At 37.5% G+C, this 27,808-nt stretch overlaps 1 protein-coding gene across 1 annotated transcript in view; it reads left to right on the top strand.

Annotated features, from left to right (window-relative positions):
* LOC114030674 (adenylate cyclase type 8) overlaps window positions 1-27,808 on the top strand; it is a 361,242-nt gene that overhangs the window by 138,893 nt on the left and 194,541 nt on the right. Inside the window, exons 3-5 of the mRNA XM_027845528.1 lie at window positions 794-924; window positions 9,082-9,193; window positions 24,940-25,067. Of these exons, the coding sequence (XP_027701329.1) occupies window positions 794-924; window positions 9,082-9,193; window positions 24,940-25,067 (371 nt within the window). The remainder of the gene's footprint in view (window positions 1-793; window positions 925-9,081; window positions 9,194-24,939; window positions 25,068-27,808) is intronic.

Genomic DNA, 27,808 nt, shown 5'->3' with positions numbered 1-27,808 from the left:
TTATTTATGATCAACAACATGCTAGAGTGAAGGACATTGTTGCTCAGTTCCTAAGCAATAGATATGTCATTGATCAAAGATTTTATTTATACCTTCCTCAACGTGCTACATGAGTTTGATGTGGAGGACACTTAGTATCCCTTATGGCTCCCTCAGGCAGTTAGATGGCACCATGGATAGAGCTCTGGGCCTGGAGTCAGGAAGACTCATCTTCATGAGTTCCAATCTAGCCTCAGACACTTACTAGCTGTGTGACTGTGGCAAGTAACCTCACTTTCTTCATCTATAAAATGAACTGGAGAAGAAGACGGCAAACCACTCCAGTATCTTTGCCAAGATAACCCCAAAATGGGGTCACAGAGAGTCTGAAACGACCGAACAACAACAAGCAGTGGTTCTCTCAATAAAGGTTTTAGCTTTTTGCCCAAGGAATAACTTTCCTTCACTAATAAGGAATACATCATTGACTTTAGCTTGTATGTCACCCTTTAAAGGGAGACTTTCCTGATCCTCCTGGTTGTTAAAGGTCTTTCCCTCTTCCTCAGATCCTTAAGTATTTATCTTTTCACATATTGCATCCTCCCATAGGCTATAAGTTCTTCAGGGGAAAAGGATGTTTTATTTTGTGTTCCCATGATCTAACACAGTGCCTAGCACATGGTATGTAATTATTATTTGCTTTTTGGATTGGATAGGATGAGTTTAGCTCACCTGTCATCTGAGAGCTTTGGCCAAGAGAATTGAGGCAACCATGGTCTAATTAGCCCAACTTTCGTCTCTTGCTTTGTTTCAGGAACGACTGGTACTTTCTGTACTGCCTCGGTTTGTTGTCCTAGAGATGATCAATGATATGACCAATGTGGAAGATGAGCATTTGCAGCACCAGTTCCACAAGATCTACATCCATCGCTATGAGAATGTCAGGTGAGCAATGGACACATGCACATGGATATACATACAGGTAGATGTTTGGGGAAAAGCAGTTGTAGAGTAGTTAGTGGGGTACTGGTCTTGAAATCAAAAAGATCTGGGATCAAGTCCTTCTTCAGACATTTACTAGCCTTGTGGCCCCAACCACTCTTCTCTGAGCCATGAATTTCTCATCTGTAAAATAGAAATAATAAATATCTCACAAGGTTATTATAAGGTTCAAATGAGATCATGCATACAAAGCATTTTACAAAAACTTAAAAGGGCTATATAAATGTCAACTATTTTTACATATTCACATGTACATAAACTTGAAATTTTTTAATGCTGTTTAATGACCTCTGCCTATGATTGATGTCAGGGACCCTTTCAGTTGCTTTCTTAGTTCTTTAATTAGGAATTCACTTGGGGTCTTGATATTCCTAGGTTGAATCATGAACTGACCATTTTTGTTTACATATACATGCAGATGTTCACACATGTATGTATGTGCACATGTACTTGTATACATATGTAAGTCTACATCAGTGGAAACTCCCTCCATACATGCAGATAAGAAGTTCATCTGTGACTTAAAGTCAGAGAGGTGTCTGGGGGTACTGAGTGATTCCATGGCTTGTCCATACTAATACAACTGGTTTGTGATAGAGGGTAGACTTGAACCCAGATCTTCCTGACTCTATCCACTATACTATGTTGCTTCACATTTGTTAAATTGACTTAAGACCTCTCTCCACTTTGGTAGGGTTGGTCACCTTCACATTTTATGAAAATGGTGAAGGGAACATTAGTCTGTTACTCAGTCAATAAGTCCAGGCACTAGGGGTGGGGAAACCTCGTCCTCACGGCCACATGTGGCCCTCTAGGTCCTCAAGTATGGCCCTTTGACTGAATCCAAACTTGGATGCACTCTATCCACTACACCACCTAGCTGCCTCAGTTGACACTCCACAAATGCATGTACTGCGGATGGATATGGTCAATGATGAGTGGATCCAGAGAAGGTGATAACTCAAAGGATTATTTTTGAGGAAATGAAAAAAAAAAGTACTTGATGCCGTGAGAAGCATATAATAACAATGAAGATGCTGATGTTGATAATAGCAATAATAATAACAACCCTCTCCCCAATTTCAAAGGAATGCACACATCAATACCTCAGGAGAACTGGGTTTCATAAATACCAATTTCTTTTCCCTGATCATCCATTTCTGGAGCTCCCCTTGTTCCTGCACAGCTGAAGCTATTCAGCACTTCTTGCTTTTAATCTCTAAACTGAGTTCTCTGTGATTGAGTTCCTTTTGCAGAAGTTCACATCACACTAGATTAAAATTTAGTTTACTGCCCTACATTTTTCAGCTTCCTCAGTGATGGGAGCTGTTTCTAAGGTAGAACAATCCACACAGAACCCAAGCTGCTTGTAACCAGTCTCTCCCCTTCTATTTATGGCATCAGTGAATGTCAGTGGCATCTTTAGGTATTGAGGAGCTGAAATCAACAAGTGCTGTGTAGCAGTTTCTTCCCACTTGAAGGCTGTTTGGTGTTAAAAATACGACTGTGTCCTCTATAGTTAATGAGCCTGGTCTCTCAACCCAATTCTGGGAGCCAACCTAGAATCACTGCTGAACCTCTCTCTCCACAATCCTCAAAACAAGTCCAGTGGTACAAAATTGTTTAAATTAGCTCTCCTCATGTTTCTTTTCCGTGATACTACTCTTTCTTTTCTCTTATGTCTTATTTTCTCCTTTTTTAAAAAATTCACATTGATACCATTTAAACATTAGGCTCCCGATTCTACGTTTATTAATTTAATTGTATTCATTCTTTCACCTCCATTTTGCATCTAAATGAAATGGATAGAGATGATTTTCATAGAAGAGAAGGCAGCTCTCTGTAATAGAGAGAATATTCAACTTTCTGGCATTGCTGCTGGAATGGTAACTTCACAGAAGTTGCCTAAGGACAAATTTGAGGTTTCTTTATCAGGAAAACACTTTCCAACAATTGGACCAATTCAAAAGTGAAGTGGGCTGCTTTGGAAATTGATTGGTTCCCCATTCCTGGAGATCTTTAAAAGAAGGCACAATGACCAGTTATCAAACTTGTTACAGAGTGATCAGTTATGAGTTGGACTAGGTGACCTGTGAGATTCCTTCCAACTGTGAGAGTCTCTGATTCTATGACCTTGGACAAGTCCCTGATTATAGGGTGTGGAATTTTAAAGTTGGAAGGGAATGGGGCCTTTGATTTAGCCTTATACTTAGTAAATGAACACCCACTATATATAGGTCACTTGGCCTCTGCTGAAAATACCTTCCATTGAAGGAAGAGCACTACTTCGCAAAATAAGAATAGGAATAAGGAATAGGCAAGTGATTTCATTGGTATAAGGAACTCCCACATGGGAAAACTCCCTCTACTTACTACAGCTTGACACCTTCTTCAGATTTGCCTAGAGCACCTGGAGGGTAAATTACCCAGGATCACAGAGCCAGAATATAAGGCTTCATGAAGGAGATGGCACCTGAGCTTTTCCTTGAAGGAAGATAGTTCTGACAGGCAAAGATGAAGATAGAGTACATTCCAGGCATTTGAACTCATGTTTTCCTGCCTTCAGAGTCAACTCTATCCATTTCCACATGGAACATTGTGAGTTAAACTTATTCCATTCTGCCTTTCTCTTTTTCATTCTATTCAACTGAAAGACCCCAGACATGGATTAGATGAAGGGTGTGGCTTCTCTAAAAACTTCTTCCAGCTCCGTCTAACAGTGTAATTTTGTATTCTTTATTGGCTAGAATTTCAACCTCTAAATTGGGATTATTTGCAAACACGGAGTGATTTTAGTAACTTTTTCCCACGTGTTCATTTTCTTTATTTCTCCATTAACATTTAAAACGTCTGTCCTTTTCACCAGTTCTGTCTCCCTGTCTTTCTGTTTGTCTATCTTTGTCTCTGTTGGAATGTTTGCTTCCCCTTCCTATCCCCTCCCCACCATCTCTTTCTATCTCTCTGTCTCTGTCCTGTGACTTCTGACTCAGGCAGAGAATGAGAATAATGAATGTATTAAAACTTATTTTCCTTTTGATCATTATTGGTTGCTGTCCTTACAAAACATACATATCTGCATCCATACCTCATTTTTTTTTTGAAAGAATAACTCTCATTTGGAGGTATAAATTCTTGTATGGTTGTTTTAAAAAATAAACAGTGAACTACACTGTCTTTACATTGCTGTCATTTCTCAGCATTCCCCCACAGAACTTTTCTTTGTAGCAAAGACCAACAGACAGAGTGATTATGTGTGACAACATATGCCTCATTCTTTATCTGTAGTCCACACCTCTTTACTGAGTCATGGGATTGATTAGAATTCTGAGGTCTTTCAGCATTATTTTCTTATTAATATTTGTAGTCCTTGTGTATGTAGTTGTCTTGGCTGATTCTTTTTAATTTGCTTTGTATCACTATTTGCAAATCTTCTCTAAATCATTTATGCTAATCACTGCCTGCCCACTTCCCTATTCTCATGCATCTCAATCCAACCCCTGCCCCTCTATAATGCCTCCCTCTAAGGCTACGCAGCCCTCACACTGTAATCTCTTAATGTCTACTCTATAGGCAACACACTTATTTTCATCTTAAATCTTTTCCTTTTCTACTCCTTCTGTCTTCTGGTTCTCACTGAGACCTATCTCCCTCCCGATGGCACAGCCTTCCTTGCCACTCTTTCCAGCACTGATAGTACTTTCAATTCTTCCTCCCCAACTCACTGGCTAAGGTGAGGGTGTTGGACTATGACTTGCTCCCCAATGATATTTGCAGGCTTTCCCTCTACTACCATCACTCCTTTATCATCCCCTCCTTTAAGGTTCACTCAATCTATATTTAGTTTTTGTTACTGTTTAGTTGATCAGTCATGTCTAACTCTTCATGACCCCATTTGGATTTTTCTTGACAAAGATACTGGAGTGGTTTGTCATTTCCTTCTCCAACTCATTTTACAGATGAGGAAACTGAGGCAAACAGGGTTAAATGACTTGCCCAGAGCCACACAGCTAGTGTTGGAGACCAGATTTGAACTCAGGTCCTTCTGACTCCAAGGCCAGCACTTTATCCACTGTGTCACCTAAGCTATCATATTTATTACCCATTCAAAATTCTGGTAGCTGTTGTATAATGACCTTCAAGACATTCCTCTTCTTTCCACAGTTGTTCAGTACTTGATTTTTAATCTTTCTTCTCCAAAGCCTGCCCTCATACTAGAGGACTTCAACATACATTTGAATACTGCCTCAAACACCCTAACCTTTCAGTTCCTCAATTTACTCATTTCCCATGACCTCCATCCCACCTAGTAACATATCCTTGATCTTGCAATCACCAACAAATGCTCCACTTACATGTTCCTGAACTCCGAAATTCCTTTATCTAATTATAATTCATTTTCATTCCACCTCTCCTTGCTATCTCAAATTCTATTCTTCATCTTCATTGTGACCTCCAGTCTCTTGACCCCTCAGTTCTTTTTCAGGCCTCTTTACACTAGCTATATTCTCTTCTCCTGCCCATCTTGACACCTTGGAAAACCAGTTCAACACTAAACTGTTCTCTTTTCTCAAATCATTTTTGTCATTTTATCCTATCAAATATCTTTCCATGACAAACTCCAACTTTGGACCACTCCCAGCTTCTGCTGCCTTAGCTCTTACTCATACACAGTTGAATCAATCTGGAAAAAAAATGATAAAACCATGTTGACTGACAGAGTCCACTGCAGATTTATGTCACATTTCTCAACTGAGTTCTCATTACAGTGAGACAATCCTTTATCAATTAACTATCCTTCTTCCTATAGTCATTTTTCAAAATCTTTTAATACCTTCTCAAACCTCCCCTGGCTTCTCTTCCCCCTACCCACTCAACTGAGAATGTTGTCTCATATTTACCAGAAAAAAACCAAACTATTCCACAAGAACTCTCTGTTGTCTCCTCCTCTTCATCTCACATCTCTCAGATGTCTTTTGCCACTATCTCCTAACCAACCCCTGATTAAATGAAATGGTGGCCCTTCCTCTTGCCAAGGCTAACCCTTCTACATATGTACGCTTCTATCCTGTCTACTCCAGCAGATTGTCCCCTCTATCGTATTTGCTTTCTCATTTATCTCTCCCTGTCTACGGGGCTGCTTCTCTATGGCCTATAAATATTCCCATGTCTCCCCCATGTTTAAAAAAAAAAGACAAAAACAAAACCAAACTCTTACTTGATTGTCCATTTGTGTTATCCAGCTCCCACATATCTACTCCCTTTTGTAGCTAAATTACTTAAGAAAACCCAAAAGTCTATGTCTCTGATTCCTTTCCTCTTACTCTTCTTAACTCTCTACAATCTGGCTTCCAACGTTATTACTCAAGTAAAACTTCCCTCCCCAAAGTTTCTAGTGATCTATTCATCACCAGATCCAATGGCCCTTCTCAGTCTTCATTCTTCTTGACTTTTCTGCAGTTTTTGACACTGTTAATTACCCTCTTTTCCCTGATACTCTCTTCTCTCTAGGATTCTATGACACTACCCTATATTGGTTCTGTCTCCTTTGCTGGATCTTCATCCAGTTAATGGTGGTGAATGCCCTCCAGGGCTCTGTGCTAGGCCTTCTTCACTTCTCCCTCTATACTATTTTACTTGATAACTTTATCAGCTACCATTGAATCAAGTATCATCTCTATGCCAATGATTCTCGGATCTATTGTCCAAGTCTAACCCCTCTCCTAACTTACACACTAGCATCTCCAACTACCTATCTGACATCTCAGATCGGATAACCTGTAGACATCTTAAACTCAACATGTCTAAGACAGAACTTATTATCTTAACCCCTAAACCCTCCTCTCTTCTAATCTTCTCTATTACTATTGAGGTCACCACAATCTTCCCAGGCACCTACACTCACAACTTAGGTATTATCCTCAATGACTCACTCTCACCTCTCACATCTCATATGTTGCCATCTTGTTAATTTTACATTCATAATACTCTTCTTCTATCTTCTGACACTGTTACTACCTTCTGCAGGCCCTCAGCACCTCACCCCTGGAGTATTGTGATAGCCTATTGGTTGATCTCCCAGACAGAAATCTTTCCCCATTATAAACCATCTTCCACTTAGCTATCAAATTAATCTTCTTAAAGTACAGTGCTGATCATACCACCACTACCCCTACTCCAGTGGCTCTTTATCACCCCCAGGATTAAATATAAAACCTTCTATTTGTCACTCAAAGCCCTTCCTAACCCTACCCCTTTCTACCTTTACAGGATTCTTATACCTTGTTTACCTCCACATGCTATGTTATCCAGGGACACTGACCTCCTTGTTATTCCTTGCACAACATATTCCATCTCCCAACTCATAGTGTTTTCACTGGCCTGGAATTCTCTTCCTCCTCATCTCTGCTTCCAGGCTTCCCTGGATTCCTTCATTTGAAAGAAGTCCTATCTCCTATAGAAGCTTTTCCTGATCCCCCTTAAATACAGTTTCTTCCCTCTTTTCATTGTTGCCAATTTATACAATCTATATCTTGCTTGTATGGAGTTATTTATGTTATCTCTCACACTACTCTGTAAGTTTCTTGAGAACAGGGGACTGTTTTTTCTCTTTCTTTGTATCTCAAGCACTTAGGAGAGTGGGTGGCATATAATAGATCCTTAATAAATACTATTTGATTTAAATTTATCATGGTGTTGTAATATACCATCACCTTCACATGGTCATGCCACACAGTAGAGTATATTAACTTCAGGGCTTTAGTAAATCCATGATCTTCTCAATGAGGATATTTCCTCTACCAATATAATCCATACCCATTCAATTTCTGCCTCATCTTTTTTGCAGATCTTCCCCATAGGATACAGCCAATGTGATGGGTGATCTTCTAGTCACATTAATTAAGAGAATTCTTCTAGATCAGGGGTTCTTAACCTTGATTTCAGTTGGTTCATAAACTTACCATTGGAAACAAGATTACATTTTTATTTTTACTAACTGCTAACTGAAATTTAGCATTCTTTTCAATTATTTAAAAACATTATTTTGAGAAGAGGTCCATAGGCTTCACCAGGGTGCCAAAGGGGTCCATGATATGAAAAAAAAAAAGGCTAAGAATCTCAATCCTACATGATCTCAAAAATCTCTTCTAGTTCTAAAATTCGTTAATCTTATTATCCTACAAAAATGTGAACCATTATTCTATCTTTTACTGTATGCTGACTGAATAAATTAACAAATGAAAAAACATTCTTGGAGCATGTGTCAGGCACTGTGCTAAGCCCTGGGGATACAAATATGGGCAAGCAAGCAAGACCATCCCTTCCCTTAAGGAACTTACATTCTAACACGGATGTTAGAATTGTAAAGTGGAGGAGGGTGGAAAGTTGCTATGTGCCAGATAGACTGATTTGGAAATGGTCAGGAACTGCATGGGGACCTGACTTAAGGTCCCCATGCAAAGATAAGGCTTCACCTATCCAATCCTAGGGTCAGAGGCCAACTTCCAATAGGAAGAAGATGGCCATAGGGAAACCATGGTTTGGAAATTGCTAACCCAAAAAGCTAGAGTTACATAACTTGGTTAAAATTTCACTGTGAGTCCCTCCAAAATATTTTTTGTTTGTTTGTTTTAGGCAATTGGGGTTAAGTGACTTGCCCAGGGTCACACAGCTAGTAAGTGTGTCAAGTGTTTGGTCTGAGGTCGAATTTGAATTCAGGTCCTCCTGACTTCAGGGCCGGTGCTCTATCTGCTGCGCCACCTAGCTGCCCCTCAAAATATTTTTTTTAAAGAACTTACTTTTGTAACAGAACTGGTGAGTCTTAGAAACAGCTCACAAACCCTCTGGCAGCAACAAGAATGGGAGCTTTCAGCATTCATTTCCACTTCCTGAGCTTGTGAATTGGCCTCCTCCTGAATTAGACCTGGTTTAAATCCTGGCCAATTCATTCATTCCCCCTTGGCTTCCTCAGCAATGCAGAGCTAAGATCTAAAACCCACAAATGCTTTGTTTGTTTACATGGTGTTGATATGTCTCCCAGGATGAATTAAAATATTAATATGTTTTCTTCTCACCACCACCCCCTTTCCCTTTTGTGTTTAGTATCCTTTTTGCAGATGTTAAAGGATTTACCAACCTTTCCACGACCTTGTCAGCACAGGAGCTGGTCAGGATGTTGAATGAACTCTTTGCCAGATTTGATCGACTGGCCCATGTGAGTTGAATTTAATTCCCTCTCCATCTTTAGAAGGAGTATGAGGTTGCATGCTTAATTAGGAAGGAGAAGGATTTTGGCTGCCATCACTGATGGTGTTATCTGTCTGCCTTCCATCCTCTGAGCATTGACAGGAGACTCTCCAATCTTTCTGCTGGATTGATGTTAGTTAGTTAATGACCCTTGTTAGGTTTGCTGTCTACTTTTTGCCCTTTTATAGGCAGCTGGTTCAATGACAGTCAGCTCCAGGCAGGAGGCCATCCAGGAGTCATTTCAGTCAGTTCACCTCCCCCACCATTATTTCACTATGCATGTGGCTTACTGCCATCTATACCAAAGGTCAGGAAAGAGGCTTTATTCAGTGATTACTGGGTGCAGTCTACAAGCCAAATTCTGCCATCTGGCATGAAACTGCATTTTCTCAAGGACATATTTAATCCACTGGATTTTTCTATAATCATGACTGAATCATCCACTCTTTTGAGCCCCATCAATTTTTAAATATCTATTTTGGAGGCCAGAACACCCTAGCTTCATTTTACAGCTTGTTAGGTTCAAAATAGTCTCAAAGGGTGGTTGATAGAAGGAATCATGACTTTCCCAGTCACACAAGTAACAAGGTGAGTCATAATTTGAACACAGGTCTTCTGACCCTAGAACCACTGTTGATTCCATTCTGGCATGGATGAGTTCATTCTCTTTAGCACTGAAAACCTAGATTCCATGTTGTAAGATCACAGAAAATACACTGGAACCTTATAACAACACCTTGTGTGTTAGAGTAGAGTGAAATTTAAGGGAAATCTATTCATGTCTACATCCAAGGGAATATATCTATTACAACTTCAATAATATCTCTTTATGAAACAGTTTTGCCTCTAATGTGGTCTGTTCTATAGGACAGACCCAATGAACCTTCTAATGCTTCATTGTACATTTTCTTTCACAAAGTGATTTCTGCTGGTATGGTACAGTGCTTAGGCAAAACCAATCAAACACATAAAATTTCTCAATATTTGCCTTATTTAAGAACTAATTCACTTTGACGTCACATTGGAATTCTGACCTAAAAAATCAGAAGGAGCTTCCATTTTGTGATTCAAGCTGCAGGATAAAGGGTAGTATAGACCATGCCACTTCTTCCTGTTGCTTCCTGGATAAAATGCAAGCTCCTTTTTTGGGCATTTAAAGAATTTCACATTCTGGTTCCAATCTAACTTTGCTGATTGGTTTTATATTGCTTCCCTTCACAATCTCTATATTCTAGCCAAACCAGTCTACTTACTGTTCTTCCCTGCACACAGAATTCCCTCTCCCACCTCCACACTTTTGCACAAGATGTCCTTTTATATTTTAGATATTCTGCATCCTTATCTCTACCTCTTGGAATTCCTAGCTCTTTTCAATACTCAGCTCATTTCACCTTCTCATAAGACCTTTCTTGATCTCCTCAATTGTTGATATTTTCCCATTACCAAAATTTCCTTGTACTTTTACATGTTATTTTGCCCAATAGAATGTAACTTATTTGAGAGCAGGACCTGGGATTTTTTATTTGTCTTTATCTGTGCATCTACATTGCCTGGCACAGTTCCTGGCACATAGTATGCACATAAGAAATGTTTCTTGATTTGAACTAAATTAAATTGAAAATGGATGAGTAGAGGGAACATGGCAGGTTCCACTATTTCTCTACTCTTAAAAGTTTCATTGATCCCCTGCAAGGGGCATCTGGTTCATCCCTAGGCCAAGCCTTAAGGGCTTGAACCTAACCTTTTCCAAAGACTAGGTACTTAATAAAAAGTTTGTTTGTTTTTATTCTATAGAGACTTCTCAGGTTCTTCAGTTGCTCAGATTCCAGAAGCACAGAACAAATAGTATTATGCTCTGCACTCAGTAAATTCTTGTTGGAAAAAAAAAAGGGCCTAGTAGATTATTTAATTCTTTGATGATTAAATAAATCTGTGAATTAATTGATGCGGGATTCCCTCCAGTTTTGCAATTTGATATGCCATTTCATCCTGTGCAATATTTGCTGATTAATCACCTATTCAGAGTCTCTCTAGATCTCTTGACATTTTATGGATCCCAAGGAAGTGCATGATGCACTGCCCACCTGTTATCCTCTTCTCTTGATATGTGATCAGCCCACTTCCTTTTCTGATCAGATGTCTTTCTGATTGTACCATTTATGACACTTCTCTTATGTAGTTTTTCATTGGTAATATGTTGTGGTCTGACTAATGGCCATGGAGCCACCCTCCATTGCCCTTTGGGTAACCCACAATATTGATTTTTGAGGGCATGATGGCATCCCACAACTCACATACAAATATCACAAAATTTTTGTTTAAATGGTCCTTTGCCTGTGGGTCAGTAAAGTCAGTGTACAATTTTCTCTCAGTCTATCTTATTATCAACTATGTGCTTAGTTCAATATCCTTTTATAGTGTCTGTTCAAAATATATGTGCTGATATACTAACTCTACAGACTGTCCAACCAAATATACAGCATTCAGGGGTGGGGAACCTGCAGCCTTGAGGCCACATGTGGCCTTGTAGGCTGCAAGTTCCCCACCCCTGTATAGGAATGATTTATCTACTTAGGTCTTCTTATGTGAATAGTTAAGCCAAACTATTTTGAGTGATTGTGGAACTCACCTGGAAGACTTTTTAATGTCCTGGGACTTGCTTCAATTAACACAAACTAATCCACATGCAGGAATATCTTTTAAAAAATACCTTGCTATCTCCAAGTACATATGTATGCATATTTACATATACATATACATATACATAATGCATGTGTATATGTATGTATGTATGTACGTATGTATCAGTCCAGTTCTAAGTGACTTGGAACATTTTATAAGTTTTGTCCATCCTAGATACCATTTGAATAAGAGGCTATAATAATCCCTGGATAGACTGTTCTTTTAAGCTTTTCATTGATATCTTTTGGGTTATAATTTGGCACAAATTATAATCCAGATGAGTCACTACTGAGTCAGTCATGAATTGGGGTCATATATATGGTAAAACTATAAGAACAATGCTCCTATATGAGAGACCTTAAATGGGGATAAAAAAGGTCTGTATTAATAAAATAGAGACAAAGACTGCATCTGGTATTTCATTGCTATAGGGAACGCTCAGATGAGCAAAGTCCCTCTACCAATACAGGTCAGCACCTTCTCTGTAGGTTATAGTCTTAGAGATTTGCCTAGAGCACTGAGGGGCAAAGTGACTTGCCCAGGGTAACTTGGCCAAGACATGTCAGAAGCGAGACTTGAACCCTAAGCATCTTGCCTCCAAGGACAAGTCTGGGCCATATAGACTCTTTATTAATGGAATCATATGTTTACAAATATTGACATATGCTTATGTTTCTACATTGTAACACTTTTACTTGCTTGCTATATTTCTGAATTTATAAGTAGCTTCACTGTACAAAACTTTACGCTGTAGAGTAAAACCGTATGTGTAGATATAATAACGAGGACCTGAAGAACCACGTAGATATGGGCTCCCATGTGGATACTCCATGTAATACCAGAACACTCCCTTCTGCTCAGTACGATGTCCAAGCCCACCAAAATGTTGTGGTAAAAAGAGGAAAGGCTACCTTAGAAGTGGAGCCCTTTTAAAGGGGCAGAGAATGAACAAATTTATATGCTTTTCTGCCCATAGAAGCTTTGTAAAGTATGTTGTTATGGGTATGCATAAGCTATGTGCCTCCTGGGGAATGGACTTGGTAAGCCAGTCAGTCATGGCTCATTTTGGATAGGATCAGTTGTGTGTAGGTGTGTATGTGTGTGTGTATGTGTGTGTACATACATACACGCATAATGTATATATTTATTATTGTTGTTGAGCCATTTCAGTCATGTCTGACTCTCCACGACCCCATTTGGGGTTTTCTTGGCAAAGATATTGGAATGGTTTGCTCTTTCCTTCTCCAGCTTATTTTACAGATGAGGAACTGAGGCAAATAGGTTTAAGTGACTTGCCCAGAGTCACAAAGTTAGTTAAGTGTCTGAGGCCAGATTTGAACTCAGGGCCTCCTAACTCCAGAGCCAGCACTCCATCCACTACGTCACCTAATTGCCCTTGTGTATATAATCACATGTGTATACACATATAATACACATACGTATTATTATTCCTACCTATACACATATGTGTATATTCATATGTGTGTGGTGTGTGTATATATATATATATATATATATATATAAAATTTATTAGAGCACTGATGACTAAAAGTACAAATGTGTAATTGGATCTGTTGTTATTTCTGTGTCAAGGAAATGAACTACAGTACAAACCCTGGGGGACAAAAGGCTGAATTACCTTGCACAGCTCAGCAAAAGCAAAGAATATTGTCTCTTTCCTCTGGTGCAGGGCAGAGGCCTCTCACTGTCCCACACTATCCCTTTTCACTTTAAACTCTTTGCTGCAGGTAATTCGCAGCAGTGATCTGTACACTAGGCAAGTACACATCTCACTCTTTTAAGCCTTGCTTTACAGTGATAATCAGAGGATTAGGGAACAAAGCTATTTTTGTTGTCCTTCTTCCAAGGAATCTTATGTGATTTTTATGTAGTTCCTAAGGTGTCACTAGGACTATATTTACATATGCACTGGAAGCATTTTGTTGGTGAAGAGCCTTTAATCTCTTCTTTGATTCTGTTCTCTGTTGGTGAAGGTGACAAAACGTTGATCTACTGAATCAAAATTTTTTTAGTCGACAAACAAGAACTACAATGGGATCTTATATTTGCTGTACTTTTCAATCAACTGATATAATCAAAGAGATCTGCTACCATAGAGCATCACTTGCAAAAGGATGCTCTAGATACATCTGCAGATTATCTCATAAGGAATTCATAGAAATGGAAAAGTAGACATATGATCTGGTAGTTCTTGATCTTTCCTTATGGAAAATTTGATATTAATAAGGTCCTTTATTCTTACAAGCATTTGACTTTATTTTTTTAATATTGTAAGGCTCCACTCCCAATCCCCTCAAAATTACATAACCTCTAAGATGGACCATTTTTGTAGATGCTTGGTCTAGTCCAGCTACACTTCTCATCTTTTTTTTTCCTTTAATGCTATTTCTGCCCTCTCATGCAGCACATCAGGAATCATGATATTATATTCAAATTGTGCTAGTTCCACTTCTGTGTTGATGGAGAAAGCAGTATGTTATAGAAATGTCCATAGATCTTCTCCATTTTGTGGGCATTTGCTGTCCTTCCAGCTTTATCTTTAAATGTCTTCTAGATGACTTGGATCGTCTTTCATAAAGTGTTCTGTAACTTGGTTTTTATAACACTCTTCTTGATGTTTTGATGATAGGCAATATTATTTATTATCTTCCATCATCTTTCTCCATAAGATTTTACTAATTTGTATTCTAAAGCATTTAGCACAATACCTGGCACATAGTAAATACTACATAAATATTAGCTGTTACTTATTGTTATTCAATTATGGTCATGTTTGATAGCCCTTTCTTTCCATTTGAAAAGCTAGTCAAGTATTTGCTGGCTAAAGTAGTTTCTGATCCCTCTTTGGTCTCTTTATTGTGGCAACTCATTTATATTATTTAAACTTCTTTAGGAAATTGTTGTTAGACCATGTTGAAGTCTATCTGTTACCCCATTTAAATAGACTTAAATAGGTAAGAGTTGGATTCCATGACCTTTTTTACTCTGGGTGTTTCTTCTACTCTGGAAGAGATTTTGATCTTTGTACTAACAAACTGAGGGTCTGGCTATACCTAGAGAGCAATGTGGGAGATGATTACCTCATTACTGATCAGTCACGTCCTCTTTGTTAGAATATAACCAATTTTGTGTTTTATGTTGTTGATTGCCCACCATGTCCAGTGTCTCTTGACTCTCTTCTTAAACAATACGTTCATTATATATTTGTATCATCTACAAGTCATTGCTGCCTCTCATTTCTCTCTTCTGAAACGTTTTCTGATATATATATATATATATATTTGTGACATCACTAAATACTCACCTTTTCATTGAAGTCACCCAGTATTGAAGACTATGTTGATTTAATATGGAGGCTTTTATCAGGTTATTTCTGGTAATGACTCTTTCTGTATATACCTAGACTGGTTTTCAGAAGCAGAACAAATCTCTTGTTAACAATATTAGCTAAATCAGTACTGAGTACACACTTAGAACCCCCATAAAAAGAGTGACCTTAAAATTGAGCTCATTTTATATGAGAATCACTGGAAGAAACTAGAGATGCTTAGCCTGGGGAAAAAAAGTATTTAGGTATGGAGAGAAGGGACAGTAGCTGTTTTCAATATTTGAAAGACTATTAAATGGGGAGAGGGTTAGATTTGTTCTATTTGGCTCCAGAGAATTGAAATGGGAGCAACAGGCATAAGCTCCAAAGAGACTAAATTAATCTTGGCATGAAGATAAGCTTCCTAACAGTTAGAGCCATCCCAAAGTAGAAGGGGCTGCCTCAGGAAGTAATGGATTTTTCTGTACTGTAGGTCTTTAAGTAAAGACTGGATGACCTCTCATCCATGTTGCAGAAGGGATTCCTGTTCAGATATTGTTAGGATTAGACTATTTCAGAGGTCCCTTCCAAGAGGAGAATTCTATAATTTTGTGGCTGATCAGACCCAAAATATTGAATGATGATTAAATATCAAGAATTATGCTAGAGTGATAGAGGTATTTGCAAAGCATAGATGACATGCTTATTAAATATGTTAATGGCCTAAAGCTAGATTGCATGCATAATACTTTGGGTGATAGAATTGAGATTCAGTAATGCAAATCTCAGATAGAACAATGTGTGGAAACTAAGATGAAATTTAACAGGAATAAATAAATCATCTGAACTGTTACATTTATGTTACATTAAATTATATTAAAGAAAATCAGTTGCAGAAATATAGCATGAGGGAAAAAATTACTAAAAAAACAGTTCATGCCAAAAATAACCCTAGGGTTCTAGCAGACTTGAAGGTTCCATGTGAGTCAACAGTGTGAAATGACAACTGAAAATGTTAAGGCAATCTTAGGCTTCATCAAAAGAAGATGGATTTCCAGAGTTAGAGAAGGAATAATCCCATTCTACTCTTCCTTGGTCAGACCACACCTGAATTGTATGTCCAATTCTGGGTATCATATTTTCAAAGAGTAATTGACATTCAGGAATACTTCCAGAGAAAAACAATAAGGATTTGAAACAATGCCATGTGAGGCCCAGCTGAAGGAAATGGGGTTATTTGTTCTGCAGAAGAGAAGGCTTATGGCACCTTTGACAGTAGTCTTAAAAGCATTTGAAAAAACTATCGTGTGGAAGAGAGATAAGTCTTGCTCTGCTTGGACCCCATGGAACAAAACTACAAGCATTGGTGGAAAATGCTACATATTTAGGCTTGGTGTAAAGGGAAAAAATCCTATTCAAAACTGGAATGGGCTTTCTCAATGATTTTTAAAAAAATGTTACAAGTCATTGAAGCATTCAAAGAAGTATTCCTTTGTATGCACACTGGCTTTGTAAAAAGTGGTGCTCCAAACTGAATAGTACTTCAAATGTGGCCAGAAAAAAAATATAGCGTACAGCATGATGAGTACTCTGTGACCTGCACGCTATATTTTTATTTATGAGGCTGTAGATGGCCTAATCCTAATGGCAGCTCTTACACACCCATACACACGTACAAACACATATACACACATGAACACACACATACTGGCTAATGTTGAACTTTCCCATGAATGTATCAGATACTGCTTACACCAATCCCTTAATGAAAATGAATTCAAAGTGGCCAAGGATTCTGATGTTCCCACCAGATATAAAGTGTAAATCCATTTGATCTCCATCACTTAGCATGTCATCCTGTTAAGTAAGGTGTATCACTACTTTTCTGTGAAATAATGGGAAAAAATGGGAAAATAATGGGAAAAAAAACCACAAGACTGACTTAAAGTTAAGAACCCTGGATTTAAATCATTGGTCTGACTTGCGCCAGTGGACTAAACATCTCTGAATTTCTACTGTCTCAACTGAAAAGAGGTTCTATGAATAGTTAAGGTCATCTCTACTTTCTCAATGTAGTCAAGAACCCACAACCAGGATTCAATCAGAGTAGGAGCTTATGGGAAGAAGCTTCCCTATCGCTTTTCAATACTTGACATTCTACTTTATAATATGTATAACCATTGTATGACAGAATTGGAATCTCAAAAGATCTCAACAGATTGGAATCCTAGGCTGAAGCTTATATAATGAAATTGGAAGAAGTACTAAGCCTTGCACTTGGGATCAGAAGACCACCCACAATGTATATGTATATGTGTGTGTGTGTGTGTGTATACATACATATATATATGTATGTATGTATGTATGTATGTATAGGACGGGAATGTTGTGGTTAGAAAACTGGGAGTATGAAATGACCCAGGGGTTCTTAGTGGGACTAATTTGTACTATATTACTAGTTAAAGAATGCCGAAATGCAACTAAGGTGGAAAAGGATGGTGAATGCAGAGAAATATGGAAAGTTCTCTATGAAATCATGTAAAGAGTAAAAGAGCAGAAACAGAAGCATGGAGTACAAAATAACTAGGAACTGGAGTTTGAAATCAAGTCCATTGACTCCAAAGGTGGGAAGGTTGTTTTGGTTTTTTGTTTTTGTTTTTTTTTTACTTCTTTTTCTATACCACCTTCTTTGCTTAGAAAATCTCCTAAGAAAAGTGTCTGCCTTGATACTATTTCATCTTGCACCTGGAAGGGAACAGCTCTCCTTTTAATGTACTGGCACTTATATTTTCATCTAGGTGCAGCTCATAGCCAGAAATCAGGCATGGAGGGAAACATCCTCTGAAAGTCTCATTTCAAGATTGGCTCTTACCGCAGACAAGAGTCTGCCTCTAGACTAAAATGTATTCCACTCAAAGGCCTCCACAATATGCCTCTCCCATCTACCTTTCCAATTTTATTTCATATTGCTTCCCTTTGCTTTCTATTTTGGTCAAACTGCCATGCTAGATGTTACCTGTATGTGACATCCAATCTCTATACCTTTATACAGGTGATCCCACATCTGAAATTCAATCCCCCCTCATCTTCCCATGGATAATTCCTACCTACCTTCCTAACATTACTCAAGTCCGTCCTCTTACATAAGGCCTTTCCCATTGCTCATCCCTTCACAACAAGATATTAGTGTAATTTCCCTCTTATAATTTCTTTATATTATATAGAATCAGAGATCTAAACCTGAAAGGGACCCCATAGACCATCTACTCCAACCTTCTCATTTTATATAGCAGAAAACTGAGCCCTGGGGAGCTTAAGTAACTTTTCCAAGGTTACATATTTAGTACTGATCAGAAGCTTAAAATCAGGTCCTTTGATTCTAAATACAGTGCTGTATTCACCTTGCCATACTGCTTTATGTATACTGATTATTTATCTAGATATGTAATGAATCTTCTTTCTTCACCTCTAGAATGCAAGGTCCTTTAAGGCATAGTGTCTTTGTATTGTAGGGCCTACCACAATTGTTTTAATATATTAGAACCTTAATGGTGCTGAACTGAATTGAATATAGACTTATTTTCCATAAACATAATAACAAAGTTACATACTTTAGGCTACTCGGGGTTTTACATGGATTATCTCACTGCAACCTCACAATGCTCCTGTGAATTAGGCATGGCAAGTATTACGATCCCTATTTTGCTCCAGCTTAAAAGTAAGGTACCTTGTTACTCAAGTTTACACAGCATGTAGCTAGTGAAAACAAAAGACTCAGAATTCATTCATTGTATGGAATGTAAGTGGATGACAGGTCAGAATCAATTAATATGCCCCATCCAAGTCTTTCAGTTCTTTGGCTGAAATTCACTAAATGAGGAGTTCCTAACCAGGGTTCTATGAACTTGGATGGGAAAAAATGCTTTATTTTCACTAACCTCTAAGTGAAATTTGGTATTTTCTTCCATTAGGAATGCAGGTGACAAGCCACAGTAATTTTAGCAGTATTTGTGACTTTGTCTCCAATAGAAATAATGGATATTTTCATATATTACAAATGAAGATAGCTTCCAAAATATTTTATGCTCATCACGACTTCAAAATTACTCCAGTTATTAGATCCACCACTGGATCACACCTAACCTCAGTTATCCTGTCTACAGACTATATTTCAACATAATTGGTTTCCTTTGTAATCCTAAGTATTTTATTTTATATATCTAAAAATGTCATTCTGAGGAGTCCCTAGGTTTCTTCAGAATGACAAAGGCATCCATGATAAAAAAGGTTAAGAATTCCTATATATTATATGTATATATATGTGTGTATACATACACACATATACACACATATACATACATATACCTATATACAAACATCAGTTTTGTTTATTCTTGTTTTTTACTATCATGGCTAGTTGGATCAAGGCAACTAAGTTTGTGACAAGTTTAATAGAATTTCCTTCAAGAATTAATTAATCCTTTTGATTTTAAACGCAGCACAATGAACATTGGCTTCATGTGTAACTTATATTTTTACCAAAGAATTTTATGACTTTAACAAGTATGCCATTCTCTTGAATAATAATAACACTGATTGGGAAGTGGGAGATACATATATTGCAACTTTTACAAACAAACCAAGGTACCATGTTTGACCATGTTATACTGATAACTGCAGAGGGTATGAACTTTTGTGACTTTTATTTCTTCAGAAATTATCAACTTGAGAATTTTTTTGCTTCTTTCCCAGGACACTGAGCTTAACACTGGTGATAGATAGATAAATAGATAGATAGATAGGTAGACAGACAAGAAGATAGATAATAGAAAGATGATAGATAAATAGACACAGAAATAGATACAGAAATATACACACATATGAAAGGAATAGTGAAACAGGATGAAGTTCCAGAAATTGTTCGTATGTGCCTCAACTGTTATAATTAAAAAAAGCATTTGGTAAAATAAATTGAAGTTGATATCATAACTAGAACCATAAAAGTTTGCATTATATTATGTTTCATAGTTACAAAGTGCTTTAAAAATCCATTGTTTCATCTGGTACCACATGAATTAGGTAACATCAGAATTGTCATCTTTGTAGAGGAGAAGAAGCTAAGGCCCAGAGCAGTTAAGTGACTTATTTGCTTGAGGTGACCTAGAACACTCATAGCCACATTTTCTAAGTCCAGCACCAGCCTCTTGAATTATACCACAGCCTCTTGAATGTAGAGAAAATATACAGAAGCATAGAAAGCATGTCATTACACCTTATGAACCTTCTGACTGGCAAAGATTTCACAAAGTCCGTTGTTTTTAAGAATAAGCAGTGTTTATAGCAACTCTCTTTGTGGTGGCAAAGAACTAAAAATTGAAGCGATGCCTGTCAATTGGGGAATGGCTGAACAAGTTGTGGTATATGATTGTGACAGAATACAACTGTGCTATAAGAAATGATGTGCATGACGATCTTGGAAAAACATGGATAGACTAGCACAAAATAATGAAGAGAGAAATGAGCAGAAACAAGAGAACATTGTATGCAATAACAACAATATTGTTTTAAGAACAACTTTGAGAGAATGTCATTTTGACTATTTTGAATACCCAAATTAATTGCAAAGGACCTATGAAGAAAGATGCTATCTGCATCCAGAGAAAGAACTGACAAATAGAAGTATTTATAGAATGATTTTACATATATAATATATATTACATATATTATATATTTATATATATGTTACATATATTCTATTTTTATATACATATTTGTGTCTAACGGTAGCCATCTCTAGGGCGGGGGGGGTAAGAAAAGGGAGGAAAAAAGAGAAAGTTACATGATAACTACATTATATATTTAAAAGGAATAGCAAGTTGTACATAACTGATTTGCAGTTTCATGTACAATCATCTTTTTCTATTCACTATGCTGCAGAAATGCTTTATTCCTTAAGTTTAGAATAAAATAAATTAAATTTAAAAAATAAAATAAAATTACACTAACAAAAAAATAGAGTATCTGCCACAGCTTTTCTATGATGATATTTTCAAGAACAACTTGGGACTTACTGGTGTGTTCCAAGCTTCAGTTTACTTTATTTTGTTTTTAAAGTTTACTCACCCAGAACTTTTTTCTGAGCATAAATATGAGCTCTTCAGAGAGTTTCTATGAACTTGAATGTTAAAAATTATAGTAATAATGGCTAACATTTATATAGTGCTTACTATGTGGCAAGTACATGCTAAATGTTTTCCAATTACTATCTCATTTGATGCTTACAACAACCCTGGGAGACAGGTGATATTATTGTTCCCTTTTTACAGATGAGAAAATGGAGGCAAACAGATTAAATGACTTGCCCAGGGTCACAGAGCTAGGAAGTGTCTGAGGCTGATTTGAATTCAGGTCTTCCTCATTTCCGGCCAGGTCACCCAGTGGGAGTCGAGATCATTGGAAAGCATCAGAGTCTGACTTACAGAAGAACATCCACCCACACCTTTTTACACCTCATACTAAAAGCCTTGTGTCATTGACTCATTGCCCCTTTGGAGCATAATAGCATTTATATATACAAATTATATATATATATATATATATATATAATATAAATATGTACTAATATATGTACAGAACCGTAGCTTGACATTTTGTCAAAAAGAGCACTTTCTACAAAGTAGTTGTTAGAGGGAAAGAGGGAAAAAGACCTCAGGGAGGAAGCCCAAACATTCACAAAGGCAAAAACCCAGGACACCGTGAGGCAGCTATCAGGGGAGAGAGTAGGGGTATAAGTTCATAGATTTAGAACTAGGACCTGTGTGGCCACTTAATACTAACCCCCAACCACTTATTTTATAGATGAGGAGTTGAGATCCTTGGACTGATATCTAAGGTCACACAGATAGGAAGAAGTCGAATTTAAACCTGGTCCTTTAACTTCAGACCCAGTACTCTTTCCACTAGACCCCATTTTGGGGATGACTTGAGGAATTGGATTATGGACATCTTAGGGTGAGGGAAGGAAGAATCTTGCTCATCATCTAGTAATTGATTCTACCCAATAAAATAGTACAAAAATTGTCAGTGCTCTAAATTACAGTCCTAGAACAAAGCCCAATTGCTCGACTCTAGATAAAGCTCATGTGTGCATGGATGTGTCACTAAGTCAAAAGGAGAATGACCAAATCTCAATGCTGCTAGATCATCTGTGGTACAATGGCAAGAGCATTAGACCTGGCCCCAAAGGACTTGGGGGAGACCCTGACTGGCACTTACTTAGGTGACTGCCCTTGAATAATTCACTTCCTTTCTCTGGGCCTTGGCTTCCTTATCTGTAAAAGGGAATAATCATATCTATAATACCTACCTCACAAGAGTGCTTTCAAGACAAGGGGTTTAGTAACCTAGATAACCACTAAAATCCTTTTCAACTCAAAAATTATGATTCTTTGAGCTATAAAGGATCATATCATGACCATCCTAGCAGCTATTTCCCTCGTGGTGAGAGTTATTGAGGGAGAATCTGCTATTCTGCCTAATAGTAGATTGTTGGTAGCAACAGTAACACACACACACACACACACACACACACAAATACTGTTTGGTGCACTGATATAAAGCCTTCAACCTTGACCAAGCTGCATTCTGCTGAAGACAGGTGAGCCCTCAGGTCCCCACTAGTACACAGGGTCCACTCCCAACCACTCATAATCCCATTATTAGGCTGTGTCCATCGCCCTCCTCAAATCCCATTTTGATTTTCATATCCTCTCAACTCACAGGAAACCCCTTATCTGAACCTAGTCATTAAGAAAAAAATCAATATCCAGAAGAGTGTCTTTTATTGCATTAAGTGAGGTATACCTCTAGTGATGATATAGGGCTACAAAATGTCCATACCTCTTGACCCAGAGATCCCACTGCTAGACATAAAGCCCAAAGAGGTTAGAGGAAAAAAAGAGCTCATCTACATAAGCAAATTCATAGCAACCCTTTTTTGTGGTAGTAGAGAACTGAAAATTTTGTAGATGCCCATCATTTTGGGAATGACTAAATGAATTTTGGTACATGAATGTGGATTATTTTAATGTTGTAAGTAACAATGGAGGTGATTAGTTCAGTGAGATATAGAAAAAAATTTTATGAACTTATTGTGTATAATCAGAACCAGGAAAATAATATACTTGAAGACTACAACTATGTAAATAAAAAAATCAGACTAATGCAGTGCAACTATACTGACCAAGCTTAGTCCCCTAGAAATGGGAAAACATAGCTTCTTCCCTTCATTGTGGAGGTAGAGTACTATGGACGTGGAACATTGCATAATACTGCATTTGCTATCAGACTTTATGTGTTGGTTAGTTTTACTGATTTGATTTTATTTTCATTATTATTCTTTCTTACAAAAAAAGGTTGTCTGGGTATGGTGCAGTAGATAAAAAAATAAGCATTTTTTAAATAAAAAATTGAGGGAATTGTTTATATAACCTGTGTGTTACATTATTGAACTTAGTAAGTGATAATTGATTTTTCCAAATGTTTTCTAATTAGGGAATCCCTTTCTTTACGAACTGAGTATGGACTAGTGCAGTGGTTCTCAAAGTACAGTCTATGAACCCCTAGGGGTCCCAAGACTTTCAAGGAATCCTCCAGTTTGAAACTATTTTTATAATAACAGTAAGATATCATTTGTGTATTAAAATACTCTTCCCTTTTCCAACTACATATTTGTGTGAGGCCAGATTTTCTTACATACTTCAATCAAAATAACATGTCACAACAGATTGCATACAAAAGTAGATATGAGAATCAGATTGTCTTCTAATAAGCCAGGCATTAAAGAGATTTGCAAAAATAGGTAAAACAGTGCCATTCTTCTCACTATATTTTTTGCTTTGGAAAATATATTTTTTCATAAAGATAAGTAAAACACATAGTTCATTTATTATTATTCTGAAATGAATCAATATTTTAAAATTTATCCATTTTCATTTCTAATATTGCTGTCTAATCAAGTCAGACTATTTGTGATTGACCCCATGGACCATGGTGTCCATGTAGTTTTCTTGATAAAGATACTAGAGTGGTTTGCCAGTAAGTATCTGAGGTCATATTTGAACTCAAGTCTTTCTAATACTAGACCTATTACTTTATTCACTGAGCCACCTAGCTGCCTCATCTAATATAATTTCTATCAATAGATATAACCCATATAAAAATATGGGATCCTCCACAACTTTTAAGGATGTAAAGGGGCCCTGAGACCAAAAAGTTTGGGAACCATTGGAAAAATGAATGCGATACTGGAATGCAACCCTGTGTCAGCCTTTTAGTATCTGTGTGACCTTGGGCACAGTCATTTAACTTCTCTGATGTCTCAGTTATCTGAACTCCAATAGGTCTGAAAACTCCCTACATCAACTAATTAATTTATAGAATGTTAGTATAATGACCAATCTGTATTGGTCATTCACTTGTTTGATTCTTCCAGGACTGACGAGAAAACTATAGCAAAGGCAAACTAAGTCATTGGTTCTGGTTTCATCAACAAGTTAGCAAGAGTAAGCCCAATGCCATCCTATAATTAGAGACAACAATCTTCTTTCTCAACTACCTTATCATCATTCATTCCCTAAGGATATTCTAAGACTTTAACCCCTTTGCTAATCAATTTGTCTTCTTTTTCATGATGTCAAATCCAGGAGCATCATTGTCTTCGGATTAAGATCTTGGGGGACTGCTACTATTGTGTGTCTGGACTTCCTGAACCTCGTCAGGATCATGCCCACTGCTGTGTTGAAATGGGGCTCAGTATGATCAAGACCATCAGGTAATTTGAACTTTTGTCCTGCAGGTGACTGGTATTCTGTTCACTTATTGCTAGGTAGTATTTAGTCTTTTTTACTTTTTAAGGCTTTGAGACACGGGCTCTCTCTCACACACAATACTCTCCCTCCACTCCAATCAAATCAACTTATCCTTAGATCACTTTAACATCAATTAAGTAAATCACATTGTGTTAATACATACATGGTAACACATACATGGGGTGCATAGAACACAGAATGATATAGTTGGGAGTTGGATGTCATCTTGACCTTCCCCTATGAAATGAAGTGCTTGGCCCAGATTATCTAAATTCTTATCTAGCTCTAAAGTCTTATTTATTGGACCATTTTCTCAGCAGAAACTTGAATTTTATTAATGTGTCCTAAATATTCAAACAAATGTGTTGTCCCCAGAAGAATTTATTTTCCTCCTCCTTTCTCACAAATAGTGAATCTTAATCATTTTCTCCATGAGATCAAATGTACCTTGTTCATTTGGGCATCTCAAGGCTAAGAGTCAGATTCTGAAAGGCTCATTTGGAAGATAATAGCTGATTGTCAAAGATAAAGGGATTCATTTGAATTTAGCAACATCTTCAAAGTGACTGAGAGGCCCTATGAACTAGTTGAGAGAGGGCTAGAGTTGAAATCAGGAAGACCTTGGTTCAAATCTTGCTTCTGACATTTACTAGACTTGGGACCAGGCAAATCCCTCTGACTTATCTACTGAAAAACAGCTGGATTGCTGGCTCCCATTGTTAAATGAAGTTGACAAAACAATGAAATCACAAATTCTTGGCATTTTTCCCTGAACCTGTAATGTTATTGGAATAGGCAACTCATGAAATTCTCTCTGTTGATACAACTAGACACCTGTTCTTTAACTGACAGTCTTAGCGACTTCCTGACTTATATTGGCCTAAGATACACAAAACCCAGAATCTACTCTAAAGAATCTTACAGTCAGTCTGATAGGATGTGTAGACATATAAAAGTAAACTTTGCTACAAAAGAAGGGTAAGTACCATGCAAAGGAAAGATGTAAGCAAAATTATAAGGAAAGAGAGAACATTTTCAGCTGGAGAGGTCAGAGAAGGCTCTATTAAGGAGCAAGCATTTGAGTTTAGTCTGGAAAGAAGCAGCTTTGGTGCATCTAGGTGGCACAGCGGAGAGAGTGCTGGGCCTGAAATCAAGATGACATCTTCCTGAATTCAAATCTGTCCTTGGACACTAGCTAGCTGTGTGACCCTGTGCAAGTCACTTGACCCTGTTTGCCTTAGTTCCTTATCTGCAAAATGAACTGGAGAAAGAAATGGTGACCCACCCCAATATGTTTTGTGAGAAAACCCCAAATGGTGTCATAAAGAGCTGGACACAACCCAACTTGAAAAAAGAAAAAAAATTCAATAGGCTGGAAAATAGACCTGAGTCTATTCTAAACATGGATAAAGATGCACACAAAGGCAGAAATAGTATCAAGGATAGCAAGAAGACCAATTTGGCAAGAATATGAAGTATATAAAAAGGAGAAGTATTGAAAAGGTAGGTCCAAGCCGAATTATGGAGGGCCATAAATGTCAGGTAAACAAATTTATGCTTTATTGTATAGGAAACAGGATGCTGTTGGAGGCTGTACAGTAGACTTATAAAATTCCAGAATTAGAAGGATCACAGAGGTCATATATTACAACCAATTGAGCAAGAGTCATATAATCAAACTGATGCCATAGGGAAGTTACTTGGGCAATGGTGTGAGTGCTATACTGGAAATAGGGAACCAGTTAAGATACTGTTACAATAGTTTAAGTGAGAAGAGATAAGAGTCTGAACTAGGCTGGTTGCAATGACTTAACCTTTATGAGCCTCAAATTCCTCCTCATCTCTGTATCACCTATTTCACAAGATTGTTGTGAGGATTAAATAAGACAAGAATGATTTACAAATGTTAATGCACTATATAAATGAATGCCTATTATGATCATCATGATAATTATTGCTAATAAATAATGGATAGATGGGAAATATATCGATGAGGGAATAATGAAAGGATTTGGCACCTGAATGTTAGGGGACAGAGATTGTTAGGAACAGAGAACAACTAAAGATGAATCCAAAGTTTCAAGCCTCTGTCACTGGAAGGAAGGGTTTGACATCCTCAGGAACACAGAAGTCATTCAGTTAGCTGATCAACATATGTTTATTAAACATAAACTATGTGCCAGATATATATTTATTAAACATTAACTATGTGCCAGAAAGTTAGAAATATGACCTCTGCCCTCAAGAAGCTCACATCTAATGGGGAAGACAACATATAATGCATGTAATGTATATAATATGTATATAATATAACGTGTATGATATGTGAATAAGGAGGTATGTTTATAGTGTAAATGTCAGTCCTCTGCGACTTACACTCATCCTCTGGAACTTATTAGGATTGAAAAGAGGCCATCAGATTTTTAGAAGGAAAATCAGGTAGGGGAGTGAAATCAGTTTTAAGAAGCTCTAAAGACCTTTAGACAAGGTACTGGCAGGATGTCCAGATGGATATGCCCAGCAAGTTTTTGAAGATGTAAGAAATCTAAATCTTCTGAGAATGTAATCTCAGAGGGAAGGTATTTGAGGGAGGCTCAAGTTCTTTATTATATTCCCCCATTTCTCTTTTTAATCTTCTTATACCATGCCCCCGTCCCCACACACACACACACACACACACACACACACACACACACACACACAC

Source organism: Vombatus ursinus, unplaced genomic scaffold (assembly GCF_900497805.2).
Source record: "Vombatus ursinus unplaced genomic scaffold, bare-nosed wombat genome assembly UNPS02014973.1, whole genome shotgun sequence".
In the NCBI taxonomy this organism is placed as follows: Eukaryota; Metazoa; Chordata; class Mammalia; order Diprotodontia; family Vombatidae; genus Vombatus; species Vombatus ursinus.
This window is presented reverse-complemented; position numbering and strand designations above follow the sequence as displayed.